A 16,077-nucleotide genomic window follows, 5' to 3' on the forward strand; every position below is an offset into this window, starting at 1 on the left:
ATTTCTGCTTTGTCCAAGTTTTTGAAGAGACTATGTGATTACTGCTGGGGGTGTCTTCATAAAGCAAATATTTCTTTTGTAGTTGGTTGCCTCTTATGCCTTCCAGGATTTTGTTTTGTGGAACAATGCTGCCAACACTCTTGACACCTGTGTTGATCAAATGGGCTTTCCACTTCTGGAGACTTCCCAGGTATGGATTCTGTCAATGCATTATTAAATACAGGACCCCACAGCTTGCCCTAATTCCAGCCTGATAACTTATTTATAACAAAGAAAATTGTGGTACCTCAACAGATTCATCGGGACTCAAGTTTTCATTCATGAGATCCCATTCCAGCAAATGTGTTCTATTCAAATAAAATGCACACACACAAATAGGGGTTTTTATTTTTTTTTAACAGTCGGCTCCAAAGGCCATGCACTACAACGGGTAGCAGCAGGTCTCTGACATTTTCATGTAGGTTCCAAATACATACAAGATAAAAGCAGATTCACAACAGCAAGCACCAGGCATTTAACGAGCCATTGGTTGGTTGGTACTTGATTAAAAACTTTTAATTGAGAAAAAAGTGATCCCAGTTAGCCAGAGATTTTAAAAAGAAATGATGATGGTCATAATCAATACAAGTACTTATAAAGCATTACTATTAATACAAGTACTTACAATAAAGTGGCATATTGAGAGAGGCGTTCTCTTACACACAGAGGAAATGCCTCTTCTAAGATGACACATATACGCACATTCTAAAAGCAAGGTATGCTTCCTGGTTTAGAAATATTGTTTTCACCTTTTTGCAAATATAATTGATCATTTGACTAAAATTGCAGTATGTGGAACAGCTTCCCCTCAGGAATCAGGCATGCACTGACCTTATTGGATTGTCAGCATTTCTGAAGACCTATGTGTTTCTCTGACTCTTCTCCAACTGGTAATATTGGTCTGGCATATGACATCAGCAATATGGGTATTATATTATTATTATTATTATTATTATTATTATTATTATTATTATGATGAATGGTTTTGCAAGCACCATGATAATAATGTATGTCTAACATATGTCTTTAAAAAAACCAACAACTATTAGAATGTAAATTCAGAGTCCCAATTGTATGAATTAAACAGAACTGGCTTACGAACTCTAGTTCAGCAATTGCATCCCAGAGCTTCCATTTTGAAGTCTTTATTTCATTGTATGAGGACTTAGATTTGTTCTACACCTGCAGCAGAATGCGTCGGTATAATTCTGAGGTGGGCAAAATGAACTGCGTCACTTTAGATTTCAGGTGGAGCTCAGATTTTTTCATTGGCTCCCTACATTTTTTAAAGCCCTCTGGAAACAGAAAATTAGCAGAATATAGAAAGAGCAGACCAGGATCTCTAACCTTGATGAGCATTTTTCATTGAAGAGACTTGTTTCCTACTTGCCATCTGAAATAATACTGTCCACATGAAGAGTCTTGCTACCACTTTCTACTGAATATGCAGATTGGGCCCTAAAGACTGGATTGTTCTGCCATCAATATCTGATTATTGGAAAATCTGAGACTGGACGTGTATCCATCTATTCCCATACACGGAAACTACTGTTCTATTGAGAGAGCAGACAAGCATTGCCAGCATATAGCAGGTGTCAATATGGCTGAAGTCAGGGGTACGTGAGAAGCTATGGGGGACAGAGGTGGACTCTGGATTTGCTTCAGGATTTACGGAACAATTCAAGCCAAACAATCTGCCATGCTGGAGTGGGTCTGGAGAGGGAGAAGGCAACTCTCTGCCCAGCCATGCCTAGCTCTACTGGGTTTCACTGACAGGGAAGCTCCACCTTCAATGAGGGAGCCCTGCCAGCTAGGAGCACCCTATGCACCCGCCAAAACAGTGGGTGGGTGGAAATTACCAGTGGCAGTATTCCTGCTAATGACAGCTAGCTGAAATCCCCCCAAATGGGGTGTTTTAAGAGCAGAGTGGCAGAATTGGGTCAGAACAGGGTCGACTGGATCCTAATGCAGCCCTGCTGGCATTATGTGGCAGTAACAGGCCTGGGAGTTGGTGCAGCAAAGAAGCATGCTACCTCCTCCCACCTTCAGTCCTAGCCAATATGAGTGGGATCGTAGTTAATGGTGACCATGCCACTCCATCAAGCCCTGCCACTGCCAGTCAGTCAGAGGTTTGGACTGCAACCTTAGGCTGCAATCCTAATTCAATTTACCCGGGATTAATCCCAACTGAACTCTGAACTAAGCGTCTTCCGAGCAGACATTTATAGGATTGCACTGTTAGTCCTTGAGTTTGTGTGTATGTTAAATGGTTGATCCAATTGTTGGTCTAGGATGAGATGTAGGTCACTGAGAATATGTTGCAACAGTTTTATCTATAGAAGCCAGTTTACGTATGTTTTGTCACTTTTATGCAGAAGACAACTTCTGATAATACTCTCGCTTTTATCAATTGGGTTGGTATTGCAGCGTTAAGTATACCTGCTGCAAATTTTTCAGGTGTGATTCTTTGACCAAATGCACTGGAACAAGTGTGGTTATATTATACAGCTTGACTGTGGGCTGTGTGTTGTGTTGTGGGTGGTAGTTGGACGTTTGAAGGTGTTTGCAGCAGGCATGAGATTTCCCATAAGGCAGTGTTTATATATCCATCTCATAGTGCCCAAAGGCAAACCTGTCATGTGGATGCCAGCTAGACTCAGGCTGAAGGTGGAATGGATGTTGTTGAAATCCTGGTGGAATTTCTCAGAAGCCTCCTTCCTGTGGTGAGGAGCTTGAGAAGCATTGCTCTGGCAAACTATAGAGCTGCCTGGCAGTGCCAGCTAAGATATAAGCCAATTCCCAAATTTGAAATCATGGTAAGGATAAAATAACGAAGATGGATGGCCAGAAGTGCTGTGGCAACAGCAGAGATAACATTCCTGGTAGCTTGTAGACTGTTTTTATAGGGGATGATGGTGGGCAGAGCAACTGTGAACTCATTCACACTTACCTGTGCTCTAGGCACAGGTCTGAGCTTTCCAGGTCCATGACTGAGCATTTTTTAGTTTTTGTTTTGTCCTGGTGCCTTTCCTGCAAAAACATGCTCTTTACTGCTGAAAACAATTTTGCAGAAAACCCAGGAAAGAATGGAGCACAAGGTCAGTGTGGATGGTAAGCCATGTCAACAGCTTGCTAGGGTTGTGTTTTCTGGAAAATAGTGGGTTGTAGTTTCCTTTCAAAGAGAATGGCTTTCTGAGTCTGAGTCAAAATGCATTTACCATTTCCCTCATGCCATTAGCAGGGAGCAAAATGGGAGTTATTTTGGGGGAGGGGATATGGTAAGTTAAATTGTGGTTGGGGGCAAAATTGATCCACAGAAGTTTCACCTTTGGGTGAAAAAATGGCACTGCTTAGGTGCTGCCTTTCTAAAAACAAAATGCCAAATCTTTATCAGAGCAATGCTACATAATCACACTGTTTCACTGCATCCCAATTTTCACCATTCTACCCTCCCCCTAAACCTGATGGCCGTTTCAGAAATGCTTTATTGACAAACAAGGTGAAATATCTGTTCTGATACCTTTTGTCTTAGCCCTAATACCTGTCTCTATTTCTAATATGTTAACTGTGAAAATAGCATGTGAGGCATCTGATAAAGTTGCCTCTAATTCACAAAGTTGTTACGCCATAGTCAATATATTAGTCTTTTAAGATGTCACAAAACTCCACTTTTTAGACTTTTTAGTCTAATATCTATGGTGTGTTTATGTTGGGTATGTATGTATGTAGGTAATGTATGCACTGTATATATTGAAGTGTATTGTTTAAGTTTTATGTAGATTGATGTATACTAAAGACTTAAAATTTTTAAAAATAAATAAATAAATACAACAGTAAATGAGATTTAGAAAAAGAACAACTCCACTTTTGTCTCCACAAAATAATATGGCTATCTCATGTGATTAATCAGTTATACTGCGATCCTGTACTCACTTACTGGGGATATGGGCGTTTGCAGGAATCTTTCTGAGTGTGGGGGCAAAGAAAAGCACTGAAAGAGAGGAGCAGACTAGTTTCTCTCAAAATAATGATACTGCTTTCTCAGATTATACAAATACTAGGAACGTACAGGGCAATCCTAACTATAAGAAGGTGGCATAACTGATGTTGGCATGTCACTCCAACCCAAATTCTGTTCAGGAGCCTCTTGGATGGGCTAATCCTGGCTAAGTGTGGGACCAATTTTCAAGGATTTGGCCCTAGGTCAGATGACTGAGATGAATAGGGCATCCCTCCTTGCCCTGTCCTGTCCCTTCCCCATAGTGTCTGCTTTGGAGGTCATATGCAAATCACTGGCTCAGCCAGGGTGAAGAAATTATGCTGACCTAGCCCTGACAAAAGTCTAAGACCCACTGAATACAAACTCTCTAGCAGATCTTGGGTTTAAATTGCATTGATACTTCTTTTTAAAAGAAAGCTGGGAATTTGTGTAGTATGGCTCATGTGGGGGTGGCAATTGGCCCCACTTGGACACTCATGCCTGGGAGTAAATTCACTTGAACACTGTGTGACTCACACCTGAATAAACATGGGTAGGATTGCAGCTACACTGTAAATCTATGCCTATCTACCTTGGAGCTATCCCCAGTGGACGCAGCGCGTGCCAAGGACTGTGCTGTGAATTATTTACTAGCTGCTTTATTTCTTTAAAATGTATTTTTTCCAACATTTTTTTTTAAAGACACAAGCCATTACTTTGCCTCCCTCCTTTTTCTAGAATAATGGAGGATGCCTTCCTTTTTCTAGAATAATGGAGGATGTGGCTGAGGAGTGGGCTCCTCTTTTGCTGGGAAATATACAGAACTTCTCAGAGAAAACTGCTTTCGCTGGCACTCCTGAAGGGAATGTGGGTAGAAGGGTGCTCTTTACATGCTCAGACTCCTTTATTTAAGCATTTGTTTATTGTCCAATTTGTTTTTTTTAACAAAAACTTCAGAAATGAAAACATACCTTAGAAGAAGTTGAAAAGAGCACATTTCCCTTTGATTTGCATAAATACCAGCATTTCTCAAGCCTCAGAAGGTAAGGAAGGTGAGCACCAACTTCTTGGAGTGGACAAAGCAATGACCTAAGATTGGCTGTAGGCCACAAATAAATCAAAAACGGACCTACCCCAAGACAGGGAAAATAATTTTTCAAGCCTCACCTCACACTTACTTAAGGCAGAGCTTCCAGGCTTGAGGTGGCCGAGTCATCACACAAGCAAAAAATGAACACACTAGGGAAAGGGAAGGGGTCAAGCGATAAAAAAACCAAAATGGGGAAGGTTAGAAGGGTTCTCGTTCTGCCCATGCCACTTTCAGTAGGTCCGCCACATTATTGAGAACAGCTCAGAACGTAGGGTTGGGGACAGGCAAGTGAAATACCACTCCTCTTATAAAACTTGCAACATACCGTACTTAATTCCAGTCATTCCACCCCACTTCCACCTCACATCTAAAGGCTCTTTCTCATGGCAACTTTAGCTGCATGAGACTAATTTCTGTCCTGCTTGGTAACCTGATGAGAAAGCTGTTGTCATGAGAGGGTGCCAATTTGCAGCAACATTCAACTATGTTTTCCAGCAGGGCAGTGCCACCGTGGGATAAAGCCATTGAATATATTTTACCCACTTGACCGCTGGATACAGCTATCACTGAGGATTGTGGGAAGGAACCATGTTGCAGTGGCTTCAGTGCCACTTGGGGTACTAAGCCTGTGGGTTATTTTATGCCTATTCAATCATTTTAATACTTTTTTTTAAAAAAAAGCTGGCACAAAGGACAATACCCTCAAGCATAGTTTCTTGCTGTTTTACAGGAATACCAGAAGCTGCCATATAACAAATATATTTGTCCAATTAGTTCAATATTGTCTGCTCTGATGGACAGCAGGTTTCTATGAGCCCAGGCAAATCTGTCCATTTTGGATTCTCTCAGTTTCTCATTTTTCAAGACTGAAGTTCATCTCCTGACATTTCCACAGTTCACAATTTTTTAAAAAAGAGAAATGTCCTCATGAACATTTGTCAGCAATTGGTGCGAATTTCTCCTATTACGCATTGTTTTGTATGCATTTTACCTAAGATACAAATTTTTGCAAAGCAGCATTTCCTAATATAATGCATTTTGGTGTGTTGTTTTCACCAATATGTGCATTTTTATGCATACTTCACCCTAGTGTGCATTTTTTTTTTTACACATTCCTTGGCTAGAGAACCACATTGCAAAATTTAGAGAAGTGTGAATTTTGTAGGATGACTGTGCTTGGTTCACATAGCATATTGTTTCAGAAGGTAGGTTCAGCTTTAAATGAGAACTGGTTCTACCTTTACCCGCCAGTCACTACATGATGCTACCAGATACTACCTTTTAACTGGGCATCCTGGGGATCGATCCTGGGACAGCCTGCATGCCTGCAAAGCTTGTTCTCTGCAGGTAAATAGAAATCCCAGTTTGTTTTTATTCTGTCAACTAATTCATCCCCCCTCCCCCTCGATTTTTAAATTGGCATTCTGGAAGCTAACTGTTATCTCCTTAACTCATATTTACTCATTAACTATATAATGCTAAACATGGGTTAGCTGCTTCATAAGCAGAAGATTATGAATTTGTTCTGTGTTCTGTATTGGTTACAGCCAAAATGGTGTAGCCAAAATAGCAGCAGTCTGCCGATGTTGTGGTGGGTACAACTCTCATCCTCAGACAGCACAGCCAATGCGCAGGGATGATGGGAGTTGGGAGTTGAACTATGTCTGCAGGTCATCATATTCACATATGCCTTTTAGATGTTGGAGCAATAGGTCCAAAATCCATCAGGAATGGCCACTGGCAGAGGAAGAGGAGTGCGGGGGGAGTGCGCCACCCTCAGCAGCGTGATCCCGGTGGGGTACCATCACGGCTGCCCCCCTGTCCGTGCTGGGTGCCATGCCCCCACAGACGGTGTGCCCCGCCCCCGGGATGTCACCAGCCCCGCCCCCGCCTGCTCTCCACCCCCCGGAGCTAGAGCATGAAGCTCCGCCACTGGGAATGTCACTACCTCTCAGCCTCACCTGCTCCAAAGGGTTGCTGTGAGCATAAAAATGAAAATATCATATTTTTAATTTTTATAGCTTTCCCAGAAGAATGAGTTTACTCAAGGGCAGTATCTGATTACTTTCTTTAAAAGAACTGTTCTATCTGTTTTAACTTCTTGAATTTTTATAGTTTCATTGATTATTTTCCTATGTTTAGCAGCTTAAAACGATAAATAAATAATCCCATGCAAGCTGCCCTGGGGTTCCTTGGAAAACTAACCGGGTAAATAAAATGGAATTTTCCTATAATGAGATTTTCCATGACAAAGGAATATCCCTTGCCTTTGGACAGAAAGTAACAGCAACGACGACGGCTTTGGGAAGAACATTTTATTGCTAAGCATATCCTTGAACGAAAAGGCAATTATGAAAAGAAAAGAACAGGCGAAAAAAGAAGGGACGGCAGGAAGGAGAGGAAAAAGATGAAGAAGCAATAACGGCACAATAAGATTAAATAAAAAAAATTTCAAGGTTCTGTCCATAAAACAATAGGGATATGGTAGAAGCCCACATACAGAAATGCACATGTTCCCAAAAAACCGTCCAATAGAAACAGACACCAACAAAAAAAGGAAAAGAAAGGTTGGTTTTCCTAATTTTTTTAAAAAAAAGATAAAGAAAGAAACCAGAAAATCATTTCACAAGACTCCAAGACTCCAAGAACAGCAGCAATCTTTTACAGACATCAAGATATAATCAACTCCATGTATGTTCGGCCAGTTAGGTTGCCTAAATTCGTGCTTTTTATACCTTTTTAAAACCTGTCTTTATATATATTTTTTCTCTGTTGTAGTGTAAAAAAATAATTAAAAATAAAAAAACAAACAAACCTCACACACACTGAAAAGATTTGTTAGCCAGGTAAGCCACTTCTCAAACCATGAGAAGGCTGCCTTGTTTTTTTATTTCGTTCCCATGTGCGTGTGGGCATTCGATAACACTTCTTCAAAGTCAAAGGTTCATGCGACTTATAAACACCAGCAAGAGTAGATTTCTAAACCTAAACAGCTGATTAGATTTCATCTGTACACAGAAAAATTGTACATTTTAATATGCCAGAGTCCTCTATAGAATTTTTGTGTTCTCCTTGTCTCTCTCATTCTTTCTGTCTGTCTCTCTTTTTTTGCTTAATTTTTTGTAATTTTTTTTTTTGCACATGATATTTATGGCCAAAAAACCCCCAGTTGGTTATTTGTTTTCCCTGTACAGCAAGTTGCTCTCTTAATGGAAGGAAAAATAATTAAAAAACAACAATTGAAATTAAGTACATTGAATATAAACAACAACCCAATGAAATCTCAGAGCATATGTACAACAGGGTACCCATCTAGAAATTACACCAGTCAAAAAGAAAACTGTAGTAAAATATGTAAACAAAATCTTTTTTTCTTCTTAAAATCTTTTTGACACAGATAACTGTGACAAAGTTAAAATGCACACACTCTTCATATTTTTAAAGTTTAGCTTTTTGTTGTTTTGTAAAAACATTTTTTTCTTTACAACATTTTCATTTCATCTTAAGACTTTAACAGCATTTCTGTTCCAGTCGTCCCATCAAACATACCATGATAAATATATCTGTATATATATATATATATTTATATATATTATACTATTAATAAGCTCCTTTAGTTTTTTTTATTTATTTCTGTGTGTCATAGAGACTTCTTAAATTTATCTTCTTTCATATAAAAGATAAAGGAAAGGGAGAATCGGGGAAATGGAAGGACAGCGAATCAGAAATGTCAAATCTACAAAATTAAATTGTTACATATGAAACACACCTTCATGGTTTTCTTTATTTTCTTTATTTTTAAAAAAGCACCCACCCCTATTTTTATCCTCGTTCATGACATGTTTTTGGCTCGTGCGACATTTTGTAGATCTTGTCACAAGTTGAACTCAGTATACTCTTTCTAAACATTCAATTCAACTGATTTACTATTGTTTGCATTCATGCATTACCATCAGCCAAGGAGCTAGAACCCAGAAAATGGCTCCTTTATTTTTGCTTGGTCTGTTCAATTCAGAATGGCTCAGTATTTTGTTTTGTTTTGCTTGGTTTGGTTTCTCAGTCCCTTTTATTCCCCCGTAGCTCGGCTATACTAATGTATACTAAGCAGTAGTCAAATACAACCAATGGGGGCCCCTAGTCAAAGAAGAAGCCATGTTATCTCCTCATGACTTCAGTCATAAATACGAGAGCCAGATGATGGCTGGGGGGCATGGAGGGGTGTGTAATTCTCCATTACTGTCATTCTCGGCATCGCCACCCTCACTGCCACCCCATCACCTGTCCTTTGTTTGTTTGTTTGTTTTTACGTTAACAACTTACTGCAGACAACAAATTCAAGAGACAACACAACCTGATATGTAGAGCAAACACCGTCAGTAGAACTTGAGTTCATATATGGCAACAGTCTCTCTTTATTACTATTTCTTAAAAAAAAAAATCCCCAAGGTTTCTTCTTGACTTATGTCCTGGCTCATTCTCCCAAAAACCCTCACAGAAAATGAAAAGAACTCAGACAAAAAACATAATGAAAACCCCACACCATTTATTATTAATTTTCTCCCCTCCCCCTTCACAACTTGAAAAAAGAAGAAGAGATAAGCTGGTCAGAGCCAGATCGGTGGTTGCTGTTGTTGTCATGTGTATGTGTGTGTTTTTATAACATTTGTCATTTTTTTTCTTTTTCTTTTTTTGTTTGTCATTTTTTTCTCAAAATAATTGAAACTAAACAGAAACAAAAACAAAATTAGCGTACAGTCAAAGATCATGAACATCATTAAAGACTCACTTGGAGATACGAAACAAGTAAGCCATGAAGTCTTCTGCCTTTTGCAGAAAAGTTCAGCTGAGGAGGAGGCCTGAAGGCTGTCCAAGTCCGCCAACATGGTAAATGCTGCATATGCCTTCTTCGGAATGCTAAGTGTGCTTTATAATACAGTAGGGTACAGAGTTTGGGGACTCCCGAGCGGTGACTGAAAACTTAGCATGTCAACAGTCGAAATGTTTATTCTCAAGATTTGGTTTTTTTTTTAATTTAAAAAAACCACAAACTGCAGCTCCCAATCTCGTTAGCTGTAACAGTTTTTTTTTTAAAGATTCAGTTCTATCTCATTAAATATTTATATATTTATATATATAAATAAGTATTTTTTATAATTTTTTTCATTTTATTTTCATTTATTTTTATTTTTTTTACACGTAATATTCTTTGTCCTTGTTTTTCTGTTTCTTGTGGCCACTCTTTGCGCTCTGCTGCTTCTCCTTCATGAGCGTGCCGTTGCTCTGGGCCGAGTTGCTGATGTAGTTCCGCGTCTCGTCCACCTGATAGGACCCCTCGTCCCTGTTCCTGTACTTGTACATGGCATACAGGAGGATCAGGATGCAGAGGGCGGCGGCAGCCACAATGCCGACGACCATCCCCGTCGTGCTGCTCGACTCTCGGACCACCTCTGAGGCCCCCGGAACCCGTCTGATGCCTGGCTCCGTGGGGTTTGCTGTGGGCACATTACGGAACATGGGGGAAGTTATTAGCGGGCTCTTCAGCTTTGTGCTGTCTAGCTCATAGGCAGTGGGCAACGGAAGCAAGACTATGTCAGGGTGGGGTTTGAGGTCACGGTTATTCATGTTGCCGGCTGGCAATTTGGGCACCATCCCAGTCGAGGACGAAGCTGTGGAGCGGATCAGCTCAGGGGACAAAGCTGTGGTAGTAGTAGTCCTACCAGTTTCGGAGACTTTGTTAGGTCTAAAGTCCTTGGCTTCCCATTTGGGTGCGTGTGCTTTGTAGCCACCTTCGAAGATGGAAGTGGAAAGGCTCTTATCTGTTACCAAGGAGAAGGTGGTGTAAAAATCTTCATCATCAGTAGGGGGTAGGTTAGAGTCAAAGGTTTCCCCTGAGCCATACCCAGATATCACCAAGCCATCATCATCACAACCATCGCTGCCTTGGTCCGACAAGCAAGGTAACCCCGCCTCAGAGGTCATGGACAGGGAATCTTTGGTGGTCTCAATAATGGTGAGGAGGGGGCGGAAGGTAGTAGGGAGTGTAATGAAAGGTGCACGAGTAGCAATAGGAGGGATATCTAAAGGGTCTTCTACAAGAAGAGGGATAACTAATTCACCTCCTGGACAGAAAAGAAAAAAAAAAGAAAAAAGTTAGTACATCTTGAATACAGTGCTGCACGGGATGTTCAGCCCACCCAACTCAAAAGGTGTGTGTGGATGTGTGTAGTGCGGGTGGGGGCCTTAAAAGTGTTGAGCTAGCAGGTTTTCCATTCTTATTTCTCCCAATGGGCACAACCTTTCAAGGGATCCCTTCAGCCTTTTCACCCACCTCACTTAGATGCAGGAGAGGCCAAATCCATCCTCTTTTAAGCTTGGCCAAAGCAGGGCGTCCGCGATTTGGCTTTCGAAGATACTCTCAAAGTAACTTGCAGAACTCAACAATGGCACGCTTCTTTTATTGCGTTAAATACTTGAAGCTCTTTGGGAAACTGTCTAGTTAAATGGTGGCTTGCCGCATGGGGAGACGGCACTTTCTTTTTCAGGTGTTGCACTTTCCTTTCTCATTGTTCCCCCTCCCCCCACTATACATATGTACTTAAGTTTCCTCAAATGATGCACAGCAGGAGGAGCTTGGATGATGCACAACTCTAATTCCACAATTTGTCATTTGCTGCTGGAAGTAGGAATTTCAATCAATGTAAAGTGAGTGTTTGACTGGTTTAAAATGTTTCTTGGAGAGCCCATGAGCAGATAATTCTTACAACATTTCATTTTGCACCGAAACCTTATTTAACGGAACGGGAGCTGCATTTGGTAGATGGTACCTTACTTCTGGGAAAGTTTGATGGGTCTGGGTTCTACTGAATTAGGAAGAACAGTCTGCTACTGCTGGTCTGTGCTGTGTGCATGTGCTATTACTTGCATAACCTCCATTTGTTTCACACACACAGTGGCATGCAGCTTGCAAAGGTGTTTTTTTTGTGGGGGAGGGGTGACATCACACATGCAATGTTGCTACGTCCTGACATAACATGCATGAGTGTGAGCATCACGCTTCCTTTAATATTTTAATACTCTAATTTACCAGGAACATTTAGGGGACTAGCCTGGTCCCCCTAGTCCACTCACTATACTACACTGCGCACACAACACTGGGTATTCCTAAAAAGTTGGCATATTAACAAAAACATAAGAGCATATGTTCAAGAAAATTAACTCTGTCCTAAGCATTGCTGGCAGAATATTGGTTGATCTTTTTTTAAAAAACAAAAACACATCAATTTAAATGATATATATTTGGGCAGAAGGCGCTTTTAACCATCCTTTGTGAGGTGGAAGGCGAAAAGGTAATTTCAGAGCCTTAACAACATACATACCTTCAGCTTAATCATTTAAGTTTGGATACAGACCTTGGGCTGTATTTATTCAGTAGGTTTCAACAGGGGTCAAATGCTGGAAAATGGGGAGTCAATGGAAGTGTTTGTATTGTGCTAGGAAGAAATTAACCTCACACAAGCAGAAAGCAGCCTTCTGCTCTTGATTCAAGAGCATCAAGCACTCAGGAGCTGAGAACACTCCTGATACACTCGTCAAAGAAGACTGGTTCTAACGAAGGTGATGAGCAAAGCTTTTTGCAATAAGCCATTTAGTAATGCCAGTTTTAGTATATATAGAACAGTGGAGTACAAGGGTGAATGGTCAACTGCTCACTTTAAATGTGCAGCTCACAAAGAGGCTGAAAAAATGACCATGTTTGTTTATATAGTATTTTGTAGATGCTCTTCACCTGCTTTCTGACCCTGTGAAGTCAGCAGGCACAAAAGATTGCCTTTATTTTCTCTCTCTGGTCTGGTGGCTCTCAAATGAGACACTATTTTTAAAAGGCAAAACTCCATATAGAGGTCTGTGCATCAAATGGCTTGCTGTGACGTTTCTCCCATTTGTTTGTTTGTTTGTTTGTTTGTTTGTGTGTGTGTGTGTGTGTGGAGCAATCACTCAAATCAGTAGGATGCTCACTGTACAAGAAAGCCTTAGTCGGAAGTACTTGCCTCAAACATTATACTATGCTCTCAATCAGTATTGGTAGTCATCAGGAATAAGAGCTACTCCAGACATCCTTTTGGTTCTGTATTTCTAGACACAGGTCCACACTTTAAAGTGCTATTTATGCTTATAAATGGGCTTGGTGTGCTGCTGATCTGTCACCTACCCAAGGCTGATATGAAAGGAAACTTTTCTCCCCAGGGAAAATAACCACGGTTATTTTGCAATTAACTGCTTGGATGTGGTCGTAGGAACATAGAAAACCTTCTGCTCCAAAAAGAATTGCGTTCATTGTATGGGTTACTTGTATTTAAGGATGATTTTTCTTTTGCACTGACATGTTCTCAGCCAGGGCTTCAATGGACGGGAAGGATGAGTAGATGTTATGTTAATGGAGGGTTTGCCACCTGCTTTGTTCTCAAGGGGGAATCTCAGAAAATGTTTATAGATCACCTCTCACCAAGTGCTTAGGGAGAGAAGGCTTGGTATAATTTTGACGATGAAGGGAAGTGGCAGGTAACAGAGCCTTTCAGGAAGGTGAGGCCAGGAGACAGTAAATATTAGGGTCCAGGATCCAAAGACTAGTTCCATGCATGTATACTTGCTTGCCACCCTTTGGGTGCTTCTAGATGTGGATGATTGCCAATCTGCCATAAGGCAAAAGTGAGATAGAAGCTCTGCTTCCAGACTTCTAACATTCTGTAGCCAAGTGAGAATTCCTCCTTTCCCCAGCCATATTTTTTGGGGGGTGGTGGGGGTGAAGGACTTTTATTGAGTCCCCACCACCACCACATTCCCAATCCTGATTAACCCCCTGCTACAGTTTATGGGGGGGGGGATATGACTATAGAGTCAATACTATTAGGAAAGTGATCGATCAGAGCAGGGAGTGGATCACAGGATCTAGCCAGTGGGCAATGCCATTCCCTACAGGTCCCTTTGCCAGGTGGCTGGGACCATCTACCAGTAATTCACCTGATGCTAGATGACTCAACAACAGCTTCATCTTTCAGAAGGAATGAACAAGGTCTTCTCAGTGATGTTACTACTGGCTGTGGATATCCTTTCACAGCACAAGTTTGTCTTTAGGATCTATATAGCTGCCTCTTGTCTAACTCCTAATGATTATCAGATCATCTAATGTAATGCTTTCCTGTTAGGACTCTATGGACATGAGTTTCTTTCCTCCCCATCTTCCAGGCACCAGCTGCCACTTTGGGAGAACAGAATATTTGAGAGGGATTCAACTAATGTGTCCTGCATAAGGATCTCCCCCTGCCCCCACCACCAAAATTGTTTTTTGGGGGAGGGGTCCAGTGAACCCCTGGAACAGCACACAGGGGGTGGATAGGGGGTTGTTCCATCTGGCAAGCCAAAGGTCTTGTCCTGACAGAACAACTACCTTATACATATAAGTTTCTCAAGATCCAAAGAATAGAGATTTTCCAGGTTTTGTTCTAACTATAAACTTAAAGTTAACCTATTCCCTTTCCCTGCCTGGCTTGTATTCCCAGCAGAAGGTCACGCATTTATTGAAATGATTTGTGTTGACAACAGACTGCTTTGGGATGAAATAGAAAGGAACATATAAAATGGCTTCTTCTTCTGCATTAGTGATGCCAAATCAGCTTCTATTTGGCCAGATAAAAATGCAATAGATATAATGACCAATCCATTTGGAGAGGGTTGAGTTCTGTTTGGTTAAAACAAAACAAAAGAGTAGTCTGGTGGAGTGGCGGGGGGGGGGGGAGAAAGACACCGCATGTAATATATATTGTGAGATTTTGTTCTTTCTGTTCTTGGGATAAGCACTCCATACTCCTTAAAAGTTAGCATTTTAAAATATGGGATCTATACCTGCCTGATAGCATTGTGCTTTCCTTTAAATTAGCAGTATCACTGGGGACATATAAAGTCTACCGTTAGCCTTGACGTCTGCCCTGCATTTTGCTTTATGAGTGTATTTATAGATACATAATTCATACCTCTGGGGCTGATCTCCAGTAAGGGCCCTTCTGACACTGGAATGGATGGAGTGTTCAGAATTTAATAAGAACCTTGCTGAACTGTGTGAATGTTGTGGGCAGAGCATGAAGGCACAGTGCATGAAGTAGCCAAAGTTGAATGTGTGTCTATGTGAAAAAAGCAAGCTGCCTCCACTCCATTTTGCTCATTTTTTGTGACCAAGTCAGTTTCCCTAGGTTTCCAGTCACAGAAGAGAAGTGGGACCAAAAAACAAAATGAAACACAAAAACATATCATATGTAAAAAAATAATCCTAAAAGGGTCCCCTTCAAAGTCTCATGATGAGGAATACAAAGAGGCATGCTATGCTTTTTCTCTCTCTCTTCCAGATGTGCCAAAAAGGCTTTTAAATGCTTGCCAAAAAGCTGAGTACAGTGTATCCACATCCTCAGGTATTTGAATTTTAACATCTAAAGGCTCTCATTTGCATTTTATGCTTATTCCTTTGCACTGAAACTCAGGTGCACTTATGGGGAGGGAATATTTCTGCTTTGGGAAAGAACTACAAACATTTTTTTTCTTTTCTTCTGAGAGACACAAGTTTGTAGTCACAGTCTTTTCTCTCCCCACTTTTCACAAAAGGAAAGAGGGAAATGGCATTGTGTCCTCCTTCTTTATGACAGCTTGCTATGGGCAGAGAGGGAAGTATTCAAGCTGTGGTCCTTGAGCTGCTGAAAACCTGATGTTAATATGAAGGTGCATTAGCAGCTGAGTGTTTTTAATACTCTCCCACCTCTGTCCTAGCTCATTTAATTGAATCAGACAGGCAATACTACAAGGAAGAGACCTCCCTCTTCCATCACAGGAAACCTTACCTTTCTGCTTGAGAGATATTACATCCCTTGACTATCTCTCAGGAAGACATTTGTGCTCACATAAACCCTACAAGATCCACATTCAC

At 40.9% G+C, this 16,077-nt stretch overlaps 1 protein-coding gene across 30 annotated transcripts in view; it reads right to left on the reverse strand.

Annotated features, from left to right (window-relative positions):
- Positions 1-7,408: 7,408 nt before the first annotated feature.
- The window catches only part of NRXN3 (neurexin 3), a 1,202,656-nt gene continuing 1,193,987 nt past the window's right edge, over positions 7,409-16,077 (reverse strand). For 21 of the 30 annotated variants that reach the window (XM_083730619.1, XM_083730616.1, XM_083730611.1 and 18 more), the window contains one exon: positions 7,409-11,227. In XM_083730619.1, coding sequence (XP_083586745.1) covers positions 10,299-11,227 — 929 coding nt within the window. In that variant the 3' untranslated portion in view covers positions 7,409-10,298. The remainder of the gene's footprint in view (positions 11,228-16,077) is intronic. The other 9 variants (XM_083730631.1, XM_083730626.1, XM_083730625.1 and 6 more) reach the window with 2 other exon arrangements.

The sequence above is a fragment of the Podarcis gaigeae genome (genome assembly GCF_964106915.1).
Source record: "Podarcis gaigeae genome assembly, chromosome: 1".
Classification (NCBI taxonomy): domain Eukaryota; kingdom Metazoa; phylum Chordata; class Lepidosauria; order Squamata; family Lacertidae; genus Podarcis; species Podarcis gaigeae.